The 14,864-nt window shown below is 39.4% G+C and overlaps 1 protein-coding gene across 6 annotated transcripts in view; it reads left to right on the top strand.

Moving 5' to 3' along the window:
- Positions 1-14,864, top strand: part of pard3bb (par-3 family cell polarity regulator beta b) — a 240,375-nt gene that overhangs the window by 214,736 nt on the left and 10,775 nt on the right. The window contains exon 25 of one of the 6 annotated variants that reach the window (XM_037789760.1): positions 14,428-14,731. The exons of the other annotated variants lie outside the window; for them this stretch is intronic. Coding sequence (XP_037645688.1) covers positions 14,428-14,539 — 112 coding nt within the window. The 3' untranslated portion in view covers positions 14,540-14,731. Of the gene's footprint in view, positions 1-14,427; positions 14,732-14,864 lie in introns of those variants that run through there. 6 annotated transcript variants of the gene reach the window in all.

Genomic DNA, 14,864 nt, shown 5'->3' with positions numbered 1-14,864 from the left:
CTCTCTTTCTCTCAGTGGTGTTATTATACCGAAAACAAAAGACCCCCGTAGAGAGTCTGTGTCCCTTTACCTCCAGCCATGCCAGAACCAGTTTTTAAACACTGGAGGACATTTGTTGAGGATTAAAACTAGAATTTACATTTGTGTGCCTCAAGAGCAGGCATGAATTAAAGGGACGTATTTTTATTTTATTAGATAGTTAAGAGTGTCGAGAGGCTGACAGAGAACTGTATGACGTTCAGCAAACATTTCAAACCTGCGGAAGTTGCGGTTAAATGGTTTGTGTCTTAGACCACTTACCAATCTTGTGTTAATTTCTGAGCATGAATGGATGCATGAATATGTATGAAACAACTTCACTGATTAGTATACACATGTGTATAATGTGCATGGCTGTGTGTGCACCTGTGTGAATGTGTTTGTGAGTGTGAGACTGGGTCATTCTGAGGTCAGTAGATGGCTATCAGAGTGTGTGTATGGTCAACATTAGCAGGTTGCGCCCCACCATGTGTGCACCATTACTGCCCCATTTACACATTCTCCCTCGCTCTGTCTCTCACACACACACACACACACACACACAAACCCTGCACTTCTATACTTGTGAGGACACTCAATGACATAATGCATTCCCTAGCCCCTTACCCTAACCTTTACCATCACAAATAAATTCCTTTAAAAACATTTTTTACTTTATTTTAATTGTCACATGCATACATACATACATGAACTTTGACCACTGCATTTAACCCATGCTTAGCATTAGGAGCAGTGGGCTGCTGTAAGGCGACCAGGGAGCAACTTGGGGTTCAGTATCTCGCTCAAGGACACTTTGACATGCGGACGGGAGGAGCCAGGGATTGAACCGCCAACCTTGTGATTAAAAGTCAACCCGCTCACCGCCCTGGACCACAGCCACCCAACCCTTACCCTAACCTAAACCTAATTCTACCCTTAACCTTAAAACCAAGTTTGAACCCTCAAACAGGCCTGAGAAGGTCTGTCTGAAGCTGAGAACCGACCCAAATGTCCTCACTTTCTAAAAAACTTGAATTCTAGCTATAGCTCTACAAGTACACACACATACACACACACACACACACATACACACTAGGGCCTGAACAATTTTGAAAAAATATCTCATTGTGATTATTTTGACTGATATTACAATTGCAGTATGATTTGCGATGTTAGAGGGAATGATATTTCTTTACATAATTATTCTCATTTTCATTGAAAAACATATTAAAATGATTATGGTGTGATATTTGCAGGGATTTATACCAAACAAAGATATTTTCTTAAGTCTGTAGAGATGATGTGTAGGCCAGGACATCTCTACAGCACCACATAACCACATAATTTGGCTTTAACAAATATTGCGCCATCTGCATTTTCTCTTATTTTCTCCAATATTATTATAAAAAATAAAGCCAAAAGAAAGAAAGAAAATACAGAAAAAAAGAAAACCTTTATAACCTTAAAAAAAAAAACGGGAGGGCAGTAACCACCATAGTGACAAATCATATCCTAAACTATTCCCATGTATGTGAGTTTCAAAGCCCATAGGACTGGACTAAGTCAACCCTGATTAAAAACATGATGTTGATAACAGCGATCGGTTGTTTGAAACAGCCTTGACCCAATTGCATTAGCTAAACACCCTTACCCATTTGTCCTTGTTATAATCTTATTGGATTAAAATTAGCCAATCAGAATTGCTGTTCAGGTTTCTGGGAAGGCTGTCACTTCCTCATTATAATGATAATTGGATGGTTGGTAATTACAAAGCAGATGTTGTATTCTGGGTCTTGCACTCTGTCTCCGTGTGTCTCTTTTAGTTGCATTGCTTCATTTATTTCCCTCCACTCTCTGCCGTTCCTCTTTGCATCTTTCTCTCCCTCTCAGCCCCTCCTCTTCTCCTTCTCATTCTCTCTGAACTTGGGGTGAAAAGGACATTGTTGAATATTGTTTCACTCTGCCGAGGGGGGAAATGAAACGGGAATGTCTCTCACTTCTCTTTCTGTCTCTCTATCTCTCTTGAGAAGACCTCCCAACCAGGCCCGAGAGTTTCCCAGACCACTTTACTAACTGCGGCACAATCCAGCCCATTGTCCAGTTGTTTTCCTGTGTCTCTGGACTCATCGAGTCTCTGCTTGTTTGTTAGCCACGAAGAAAGACCCTGCCTCTCATAGACCGCCTCCCCCCCCCTTCTCTCTTTTTCTCTCTTGACCCCATCTTGTTCCTAGCTTCTAGTGTTTCTGATGTGTTCACCCGTCGCTGCTTTAAAGAATTCTGCTCACAGCTTTGATCTTGATCGTGGACTCCAAAAAGTTGGGTTACAACCCGTAATGTGTTGCAGAGCCATAGGGTCCCCTGCTTGACAAGAGTATGATATGCTTTCATATGTCTGGACCCCGGGGTGAGGGAGGAAGTTTTCCTTTCAGGTCCCAGCCGGTGAATGTTTAACAGGTTTTTGGGGCTCGCTGGAGTTGAGCTGATGTTAAGTGATACTGTGCTCATGTGGAGTGAAGGAGGTGTGCTACGAGTTGTGAAATGTACACAGATACACATTTTGCGCTGTGGCAGAATACAGGCTGTTGTCACACACCGCTCGTAGCTATACCTACCAACCTTCACATCCCGCATGAAACCAGAAGTAACTTTCATGCTTATGTAACGCCACTTCTGTAGTTATTTTAACCCAAACCACGATCTTTTTTTTAAACCTTACCAAGTTGTTTCCTGTGAACACAGAGGTTTATTTTGAAAAGACTGTATGCATGTAACTAGGGCTGACCCGAATGCTTTGAAGCATTGGAGCTTCAACCATTACCATGGTACTTGACCTTCAAATCAGCATTCGAATGCAGACATTACCGTGTTGCTGGACGTTTGTAAGAAAACGCAAAAAAAATTAGGAATAACTTTTCGTAAGATATCAGACGAACCGTTACGTACGATACCTTACGGTTCGTTGCAGAATGAACCTTTAGTTGATTATTCATTCTGTGCTTCGAAAATTGTTCTCACATCTTGCTATTTTAAGAGCTGCCGATGGTTTGCCTTCACTTTCTGGCAGTTAACTCATCACCACAAATATGGGAAACACATCAAGGAATGTTTCATTATTATTTATGTCTGTCTGAAGAACAAGAAGGCGGACCGCGCTTCATACTTTTCAACAGTTGCAGCTGTGAAATGTTAACATCTGGCGGCAGCCTAATGACCATCTGTGCTGCTACAAGCGTTTAGTTTTTTTCAAGAATTCTCAAAGTTCTATTGGAAAATTAAATGATATTTAAATGTGTTTCTGCGTGCATGGAAAGTTCTATCTCCCAATTAAGGCAACATGATGAGTGTGTGCAAAAATTGAGCTCATGTCAAATTCTTTGAACGCACCGAATGGAACGCACCATAAATTGTTATGATGATTTCAAGCCGGTGGAACAGGAAGCAGCTCATATTACTGCAACAGGCAGAGGTTTGACATTCAAATAAAGCAGTGAGGCTGCAGTGGTCAAGTTAGTGAATAGATTTACACGTTTACCTGCAGCTCCGGGTGACCTACGTTCACTACTAAAGTTGTAAATACACGTAATGTTTTCAATGAAACGGTAACACTTTATATAACCATCATTTATAAATGGTTAATTGATAATTAATTAAACTTAACAATGTTGTTAACAAACAATGCAATTATAATTAATAATGTGTACTAATTATTAGTAATGCTATTTTAACAGCTTATTGTTGCACACATTATAACATTTAATATGCTATGTTCTAAGTATTTGTTAATGATCACGAAATTATCTGGAAACCTTTAAGAAATTGTTTGTAAAACGTCTATAAATTTCCAGATACACCAGATATCTGTAACACTTTATCGATGGTTAATAAATACTTTGTAAAGCATCTATAAACAATATTAGGTAGATAGTTAATACTTTGTCAATGGTTATTAATTGGTTTCTAGTCCATCTATCTATGTAATGTTTATAGATGTTTTAAAAACAATTTCTTAAAGGTTTCCAAATAATTCCGTGATCATTAACAAATACTTATAACATAGCATATTAAATGTTATAATGTGTGCAACAATAAACTGTTAAAATTACTAATAATTAGGTAATATTATTCATTATAATTTCTTTATTTGTTAACAGTAAAATAAGTTTAATTAACTATCAATTTACCATTTATAAATGATGGTTGTTATAAAGTGTTACCGTTTCATTGAAAACATTACATGATTTTTTTTAATTACAAATAATAATTACAATAATTACAAATTATTTGGTAATCATTAACACCTACTTAATATAGTATATAAAATGTTATAATGTGTGCAACAATAAACTTGATAGATAATGTAATAAAAATGTAATTATTATCGTCTCTTATCAGCTTATTATTTCATATTACACAAAATATGATAAAATGACAAGTAATAGCATTACTAATAATTATTAAACATTAATAATAATTATTTAATTGTTTGTTAACAGTAAAACAACTATTAACCACGTTTGATTAACTATCAACTTACCATTTAAAAATGATGGTTATTATAAAGGGTTACCAATGAAACTTAATTGAATGAGATTTAACATAAGTCTGTTTGTAAGTCTATAAATTTCTTTGTGCACAGGTATAGTGCAAGCCATAACTTTTCTTAAGACACCACACAAACACTGAGATGTCCGTTCATATGTCTGTCTGTGAGTGTTTGCGTCCCTCCTTCAAAGTCCTTTCATATGAATCCATGACCATATTTTTTTTTTTTACAATCCCCTATCTCCCTGTTACAAGCACTATTTCAAAACTCCTCTTCATGCACCAAATTAGTGGCTATTGAGGGATCGTAATTCTGTCAGCAATTTGTATCCTGTGGTCATGCACTGAGCAAAATGTCCCCAGCCTGAAACTATTACATCTTGCTGAGGGGGGACCTTATTGGCTCAAGATGTGAAATAATGGAGGCTATTTGTATGGGATATGGTATTATCAGTAATGGCTTTCATGATGTTTCAGGAAGTCACCCACTACACTGCCTGTAAGTGGTTATGTATGATACTGCCATAACTGAATGTCATCTTTAGTTTGAAGAATTTCACCTAGTATAGATGGACATGGCCCATTCATGTACTTACAAGGTGCAGCCAATGCATTGCCAGTGTGATGAATCTGTCTTTATGGCTGCTGCACATTCCAATGTCTAAAAGTTGATATTGCCAGCCACTTGGTTTGCACCATTTAACATGACGTATGGCTTCATTTGAAGTTGCCATTTTCTAGAGGTCCCCGCCTGGGACAAGGTTATCGTTTCCTCTGATATTAGAGCTTGTGAACATGTGTAGTGTCTAGAGGTGCAGTTAAAGGTAACACCTGTGAATATTTCCTTCACAAAACATGTAACATTGATGTAATAATTAGGATTTACACACATTTATTTATGGCTTTACTTACAGATTTTCTTCAGTCTTGTAGGACAGCTTTGTCGTTATAGTATTTAAAAGTAAGATTGAAATGTGGTAACAGGAATCTTTTTATTTACATTATTTAATTGCATATTAGAGAGACATTTTCCTCTCCGAAAGAGAGATAACTTGTTGCTCTGTGTACTCAAACGTAAGGCAAAAACGTGTCAGGAGCTCTTGGTAAACGGGGAATTTTAAAACAAGTAGCAAATGAGGAAGGAAATATTAAAAAGCCTCTATTATAGTGGCTAAATCATTAAAAATGCCAACATGTTTCGACTATGCAAGGTCTTTGTCGGGGCATTTTCCTCTCATTGGTATTTTCTTCTGGTATCGTCTCTAATCTAGAGATAATATAGACAAATCCGGCGACTGCTTGGTGTGTTCGACCATCTAGCGGCGTAGTCATAGTGACTCACTGTCTGCCAACAGTATGAACCGGTGACTTTAAGCCGAATGTGTCCGTGGTTGTTTGTAGAAACTTATGTAAATGGTTGGTGCAGGTAATAGTATGTATTTAAAATTGATTAAAGTAGAATTGAAGGCTTTTACGAGGACACAGCTGCCGTCACTACGAGCAACCCTGACGCATTTGGCTGAGAGTCAGTTAATGTTAACGTGGTCAGCAGACACTTTATACGTGTACTGTTTGTGATGCCGACCGCATGATGTTTACATTGTGGTCATTACTGTATTGCCCCTAGTTAGAGCAACTAATGCTATATTACACAATTACACCACAGTTTAGTTAATTTAAGTTATTCTGTGGAGCCACCACAGCCCCTAGACAGTGTCTCAGCCCACTAACGTCATTAGCTGATATTAACTAAGCAGTGTTAACTCAGCTCAATCTTTTTTCAGCCACGGACTCCTTACAAGATAGAGAATATACTGAGAACCCGCTCATGCATGTCCTTTGGAATAATTTGAGTTAGTCTATTTTTATGCTTCTATAGTTCGACTATGTGAAAGAACAACACAAGAGAAATGTACTAGAAAGATATTAGACATATATTAAACACATTTTCAGATTCTAAGAGTTATAGATATGTTGGATTAGAATTCATGAACTATATAGAAAAGTAACGTTACATAGAAAGTAAAGGTAAAAGTAAAAAATTTTACATTTCTTAGCACAGCTTGCATTCAAATGTGTGCATATTGTAATGAGACGCCACCGCAGTAATGGCAACTTACTCCCGGTACTTCCCCTGATTTGTGTATAGTTCGATCACAGAGATATAGTTAGATTATAGATCACAACTTCAAGATTCTGTGTGTGCAGACTTGGTTGCGGGTGGAGTTGAAGTGTAACCAGCGAGGTGAGAGAGTGAGTTCAGCGGAAAAGGAGCTGCAATGACGTGAACAAAAAGGTCTTGAAGGACATTCAGCCCCGTGACGCATGTTTCTCAGTGTGTTGATCCATCAGCTCATCTCTCATTTGACATGTTGATCAGAATTTATATTTTTGAGGAGCTTCCGAGCAGTACACGATTTTTGGCTGTAGCTTCATCGCTCAGTTTCCAAATGGCATGGCCGTATTATGATGGGATGCGAAACACCACTCCAAATCCCCATTGTTCTGCCCTCTCTGTGTTTCCGAGGCAACGGTCTCCTACCATCTGGAAGGCCCTCATCCCTCAGTTCCTCTCACTTTCCTCTAATGGGTTTCTCCTCTGTCCTTCTCCCATCTAATTTCTTTTTTCTTTCAGTACTGTTTCTCTTTTTTATTCTCTGACATCTTTTTTTTGTACTTTTTTTGTGCTCAATGTTTTCCCTGTTTCTTTTTCTCGTACTTTTCACTTTAAGTACTTACCATATTACCGTATTCTTTCATTTGCTCTCCGCTATCCTCTTTTTACCCTCCGGTGGTCATTTTCATCTCATTCCCTCCTGGCTATGTCTTTTTTTCTCTCTCTCTCTTAACACTTCAGCTGTGCTCTTTAATACGAATACTCTGTATTATGCACCCTCACACACTCACAGTCACACACGTTCATACCTGGATACACACATGGCATATTTGCAAATGTGTATGCACACACACTAACATACACAGGGGAATGTAATCATGTTAGTTTCCTGGACTGGTCAGTTTGTAATTCATGACATCCAGGTGGATTAATCATATTTGACAGAACTTTATTGACAAAGACAGATAGGAGCCCCTGAAAGGTGTTTAGTTTCATTCAAACGTGAACTGTGTGAGCAAGCATCAGTGTGTGTGTGTGTGTGTGTGTGTGTGTGTGTGTGTGTGTGTGTGTTGCTCTAAAGTAGGGCCCATTATTCTCAGCAGATGCTGACCTACAGCATGCCCGTTCTCTGGAGGGCACCACTTGTCTCTCTGCCTTTTTTCTTCTCTTCCTCTCCATTCTCCCTCTCCTCCCTTCCATCACTTTTCTTTGTTGTGCCTCCCTTCTCATTTTCGGCTCCTTTCTTCCTCCTCCCTCTTTCATGTTTTCCTTCTCAGCTTCACAAGACATCCATCTGGGAGGTTCAATCTCTTTTACTAGTTGTAGTCCTATTTGTCATTCCTCTTTCTTCTGCTTTCAAATGTAAAACTCCTACTCTTTTTCCTTCTTCATTTTCCTCCATCTCATCAATTGTCTTCTCCTCATCTTCCCCCTCCATTTTTCACCCATTCTCTTACTTTTGTACTTGACTTTTTTTTTGTACTTCTTCTGAACTTAATGCCTTGCATTGTGGGGTTGTTAGCAGAAAGTAGTTTACATGCCATGGACACTGGTTTGGACCCTCAAATAAAGAGGCAAATTATAAATGTTGTGCATTATATAGTGAATAGGTAGACACAGGCCCAGTCCCAATCCGACACCTACACCCTCCCTCTCCATGTCAGAGTAAACTCTGCTCGTAGTCACACTTACACTTGAGCCCTTCTTTAAGGTGTAGGGTATAAATAGAGCCTGCCCGTTTTCATTCCCAGGGCGTCAAATACCAACGCTTTGTCACGGCCGTCCGCGTTCGATGCCGACCCTTAAGACACCCTTTAGCTCCGGTATGCGACGTACAAGGTTTTCCATTACCTACAATGTAAACCAACAGTAAACACACAGGGAAAGTGCCGTGATGGTGACTCAGTTTAAAGAGAGAACGAGACACAGATGGAGATGGATGGCTCCAACAACACTTGACTGGCTTGCATCCAGGAGACCGCTGGAGAGACAGCTCACTTTCACTTCACAATCAGCTGTTCGTCCGTGTTCCCTGTTCACAACATCAAGTCACATTTTCACTGTACAAATGTAATAGTTTTAAGCCCAACCATGTAAGCACGTTTACTGCAACCAAAAAGTGACGCACAGGGGTCCGACAAAGCGTCAGTATGTGACGAGTTGGGATTTAAACATGTTGATACAACGGCAAGCTTCGGGATGAAGTTCACGCTCTCCAGCGGCAACAGGAACTGATGTAACTTTTCATAACCATGGTTTCATATCAGCATCTTTGGAAACTGCAACCATAAGCCTATGGAGAAAAATAAATCTCCCAAGCTTCTTTGGTGGATTTTTTTTTTCGTACACATCTTGTTGTTTTTAACTCTGATGTTTATGAGCTGCTTAGTTTTTGCAACAGTTCCTGTAGATATACAACACTTTACAATCGAATGAACACATCTACCGTTTTCTAGACTAGACAAGGGTATATTTGATCCTAAGTGCAATGTATTTACTTCAAATTGTTAACGTCTATATGACACCATTAAATGTCTATCTGTACGGAGTGTGTTCCATGACAGATGACCGATGTAGACTCACTGTTGGAGGGTTTTTTAACTTTCACTCCCCGCTAATTGGTTTGGGATGGCACTTAATATGGCAGACAAACAGATTGAAATGGGCCACAGCCTTGTCTTTATCCTTCTTCCCCCCTCCTCTTCCTCCTCTCCTGTCCTTCTCAGCCCTCTGCAGTCACACCTCTTTGTCTTCTGTTTACGTCTTATCCTCTTTACATTCATCGCCCTTCTCTCTGTCCTTTTCTCTTTGGTTGTTTCAAGGAATACAGATGAAGATTTTAGTCTTTAGTGGCCTGCTCTTTGTCTGGAAAGTCCTTGTTGGCTGTTTGGTTTTGAACACAAATTCACCCCACGCTCTGAAGTCCTCAGTAATTACATTTTTGGCACGTACAAATTAGTATGCAGGTCAAAAAAACAAAAGGATTGCATCTTCATCTTACTTTAACTTAATAAGCCCCAGTGAAATACTGTCTTTATTTCTTGCACACTCTTAACCCTCCATTCAACCTGACTAACCAAGAAAATTTGACTCAATTGTGCTTGATATTCAGGTTTTATTTCATGTAGCAGCGTTCTTGTTGACCTGTGTCACTAAACCACAGCAACTCATTCAAAGTGAGGTGTGACAGGCCAGGAGCTTCTTCCCACAATTTTCTTCTATCAGTTCTGTTCACAGCTTTTAACATTTAACCGGTACATCATTTGAATACAACTATTAACGTTGTTTTAATAAGAGGTGACATAAATAACCAATACTTCAGAATGAGGTTGCACCAATTTCAGACTCCACCTTACTGCAGCAAAAGTTAGCAAGCATTAACTTAACATGTCATAACTAGCTATAAACTGACCAAAAGCAAGGGGTATGTCATCAGCTGACTTGTTATATTATTATGTGTGCTTACAAGTTACAAAAATACCCCGTTGATGACTGGAAAACCAACTGTGTGGGAGCCAAGGTGCTTTAGATCGCACAATGGCAGCTCTGTCCTGCTCCTTAACTTGGTTTGGGGAAGTTTACAGTCCAGCAGCTCCAGTCAAACTTGTGTTAGATAGTGTTACATTTGCCGAATTCATGGCTTTGTCCTACTCAAATTCTCCTCTCTTGTAAAAGTAAATCACGCTGTTTGAACATACAAACATTAAAGCATAAATCTATTAGTGTGTTTTTTCTGTAATAAGCATCCAATCTGAGGGTGATGATAAAACAAGTAACCTTGTAATTATATAGAAGATGCTGACTTTCTGGGAAGGTATTTATGTTCCACAACTCAGTATCCTGTTAATATGACTTATTAAGGAGACCTTTCAAAGGGTTTTATGTTTCCCTAGGCTAGTTATGTTAAATCACCCACCCTTATAGCCTACTGAGGTTTTACTCCTTGAAACATGCATACCCAAAATTGCTGGCAAGACAGTTTCCTTGACTTTAGACATTGATATCTCCACTGGGGCTGATTGGATTTTTACCATTCAAGCTGCATTTGAAACGTCCATTTCCCTCCGTTCTTTTGCAATTTGAACTGGGAAGATAGCCCCTACCAATGCCTTGCAATGAGGACCCTGGAAACACAGGGATCACCCCGACTCTTTGCCTGGGAGTTGCAGCTTTTAGCCTCATTCTTTTAGCATGATATTGTGTACACAGCCAACATATATGCGACTCTTTTCAGTTTTTTGTTTTTTTGTTTTACAACAAATCAGCTGGAAATGTAAAAAAGAGCTTTTAACCAATACACATTTTAACATTAACATTTAACATTAGCATTAGTTGCTTTTGTTTACTCCTGGGTAAAATCACAGGTTCATCGTTTTAAAAATGTGTGTGAATTGTGAATGAGAAACTTGACACCGTCATCAGTGTGAACGCAATATGTTTCATGCAAGAATCAAAAGTATAGCAACAGTAACTAAGGGGGCGGGGCTTAGAGAACGGTAAAAAAAAATAACACAAGTCTAGGGCTTCGTAAATCAACATACTTTTGTGTGCTTTTCAGACACACTGAGTATTTGAAGGCAGTTTTGAACATGAAACACTGCCCTCCATAACAGGCCTATAGTGTAAGATCCTTCCACTGCAGTTGCAGGGTTATCTAGGGTCCGGTCCTCCACCAAATGGTTGTTAACTTTACCAAATGGTAACGAGGGTTTGGATGTTATGTCTATGTATTTGGTATGCCTCCCTAATTCTAGTTGATAATACCCTTCCTTAACCTTCGACCCCATCCTCTAAGTGTTTGGTGGGAACTGATGGAGTATCATGTGACTTCAAGGGGTCATGAGTCTAGGGAGGTTTAGGGCTCTCTAACACACACACACACACACACACACACACACACACGCACACACACACAAGCACCAACACAAACCACATTGACAGCTGAACCAACAGAATACCATCTCTGACATACACACACATGCCCTCACACACACACAGTATGTAACCACTTAACCATAAGTAGGAAAACAGCTTAGTGTCTTATTGGGCTTCCCCTAATAAAAACTCTCTCCGCTGCTCCAGGCGTCATTCTTAATGACTCAGCTCTGTTCTGTTTAGAGTTTGTTTGTTCACTACGCAGACTTAATACAGCTCCAGATGTCACATACTGTACCTGTGCAGCTTTATAGGGTTTGACTCATGCTGAAAGCTCTCTGCTCCATGCTTTAAAAATCATGGTAAACTGCACATCTGATGCCTCTGAAAACCAGTGATTGATGCTTATATTGTTAAAGTTCTATATATATATTTAGGGCTGTCAAAGGTAACGCGATAGCAAGGCATTAACATGTCATACAAGCTTGTCGCAAAGGAGGCTAAACAACTACGCTAAATTTTGACGAGGAAAAACTGGCATGGCCATTTTCAAAGTGGTCCCTTGACCTCTGACCTCAAGATATGTGAATGAAAATGGGTTCTATGGGTACCCACGAGTCTCCCCTTTACAGACATGCCCACTTTATAATAATCACATGCAGTTTGGGGCAAGTCATAGTCAAGTCAGCACACTGACACACTGACAGCTGCTGTTGCCTGTTGGGCTTGAGTTTGCCATGTTATGATTTGAGCATATTTTTTATGCTAAATGCAGTACCTGTGAGGGTTTCTGGACAATATCTGTCATTGTTTTGTGTTGTTAATTGATTTCCAATAATAAATATATACATACATTTGCATAAAGCAGCATATTTGTCCACTCCCATGTTGATACGAGTATTAAATACTTTACAAATCTCCCTTTAAGATACATTTTGAACAGATACAAAATATGTGATTAATATTAAATATTTTAATTGATCGACAGCCCTAATATTTCCACTAATATTCTGTGCCACCACTATTGTACATGGTAGTAAGTACATATGGTGTTATGCTCTCATGTTTGTACTTGTGTTCCTGTGTGTGGACACATTGTAGTAAACATAGTAGTAATGAACAATGCGTGACAGAAACTTTATGATTACCTCACAAGATCCTCCCTGAGGATCAGATAATTGGATTTTGAATCACTTTGCAGCATAAATGTGCATATTCATGAGCAACACCTGCTCTTATTGAAACTCCTTCAATGCTTAAAGCTGTATAGAGTTCATAATGATACCACATAGTGAAAATACAGACATGTCATATTATTGAGAGACATCAGGCATTGATGATATATCTGACAGTATATTGAACTCGACAGAAAATGTACTAAGCGGTTCAAAACCAATATTAAATGTAATATTCAAAAGCCCCAAGTTGTGACGCAGGCTTCATTTTAATTCCAGCACAATCCTCCTACAAATAGACTCCCTCCCTACCCTTCCTTAGATAGAAGATAAAATATTTCTCCACCCTTCATTATTTCTCACTTAAGCTTTTATTGCCTCGTTGTTTGGACTGTGATGCATCTGTGATTAAAGCTTCATAATGAAGTATCACATTAGGAAGATGGAACTCAGTTAAACTCAGTTCAACTGCGGGGACATTACATCACAGCGGCTCCGCTTTCACCGCGGCTCACCAAATGACATTACGACAGCAGTTGTGGAACAATTTGAGCTATTAATCTGTTTTATTACCACACTGTCAAAATATCGTGACTCTCATTGACAAAGAATCTGACGCCGTTGAATGCAATTTGAATATATGAAGTGTTTTCCCAACCTCAAGCCTAAAATCAGTTTTAAATGGATATGAGCACAAGGTGAGGACTCGGCTCTGTGAAGACTCATAAAGATATAACTGAATTAAAGCTGCAGCAGTTTATCTCCTCTTCTTCCCCCCGCTCACTTTGAATATCACTCTTTACTTCCCCCTCTTCCCTTCTTCCTCACCTCCTATAACCCTCCCCCCTCTCGTCTCAAACTTTTCCCTTTGAGACGGTGTTGTTTGTGCTTAAGTGTTTGGTTTTATTGAGACGATCCATCTGCGGCGCGGCTGTCATCGGCTCTCAGGAGTTTTTTTAATGTGTTGTGTCACAACGCGACGTCTTGTCTCTCTTTCTTAAAGGTATTTGTGTCTCTCTGAGACAGGCTGGGATGATCGATGGTTGTGTATGTGTGTTTCCACTAGTATAACAGCTGTATCCAGCCCGTTTAGAAAACAGTAAGTGAAAGTGTGTGTGAGAGAGAGGAGCAGGTGCAGAGGACATATAACAACTCCTTGTTTCCTCCGAAATCCATCAGAAATCTCTTAAATACCCGGGAATTAGAAAGGCTCACATTACTCTCAATTACTGTCAGACCTGCAGAGATATCTTTCCAATTATCCTTTCAGATATCTAACCTATGTGCACTGTCTACGTAGCTAACAATATTAAAGAAAGCATCCCTTAACAGTTGAATTTCACTTCAAACTGAGCCCCCGGTGGATTTTCTGTTCTGCTTGAAACGTTTTCAATTCTTCCGTTTTGCTTTGATTACTCTCTCAATTATGTTAAACTAGTTGTTGCATGTGCCAGGAATCTGTTCTCATTCATTACATCTGTTTCTATCTTTCTCTCTGTCTCTCTCTCTCTCACACACACATGCACACACACACACACATAGACCACCAGCCTCCTCATTTGGTCTTAACTCCTCTCCAGCTGTGTGCCAATTTGCCTCCTCCGGAGTACGTGGGGTTTGGGAGGGGGTGATTAGGAGCTAGCACTGTATTTAAGCTAAGGTTTGCAGTGTGTGTGTGTGTGTGTGTGTGTGGTGTGCCAGTAATGGGTTCCATCCTCATTACCCCATAATCCCCAGCTGCTGTGCAGTGCTGACTGGGTTCCTGGAGGGAGAATTCCAAACCCTGCCACCGGATTTACAGTGGATTCCCTAAAGGTTCCCACTGGATTTCCACCCCATTCCCACTATGGCAACTCTCCGAGGAATCTAAGGCTGCAACTAATGATTATTTTAGTATTTTTTTTTTTGACTAATCGATTAATTCTCTAGTGTGAAAAATGTTAGTGAGTCACATTTCCTCAGCCAAATGTAATGTTTTAAATCTCTTGTTTCGTCTGACCAACAGCCCAAAAGATATCCTATTAAAATTAGATAAAACTGCAAAAGACCACATAATCAACTTATTGTTTCAGCATTTAAACAGCGTGTGGATGCTTCTTTGGCTGGACCGCAGAGGGCCAGCCCTACAAATGCAAAAG

Source organism: Sebastes umbrosus, chromosome 13 (genome assembly GCF_015220745.1).
Source record: "Sebastes umbrosus isolate fSebUmb1 chromosome 13, fSebUmb1.pri, whole genome shotgun sequence".
NCBI classification, from domain to species: domain Eukaryota; kingdom Metazoa; phylum Chordata; class Actinopteri; order Perciformes; family Sebastidae; genus Sebastes; species Sebastes umbrosus.
This window is presented reverse-complemented; position numbering and strand designations above follow the sequence as displayed.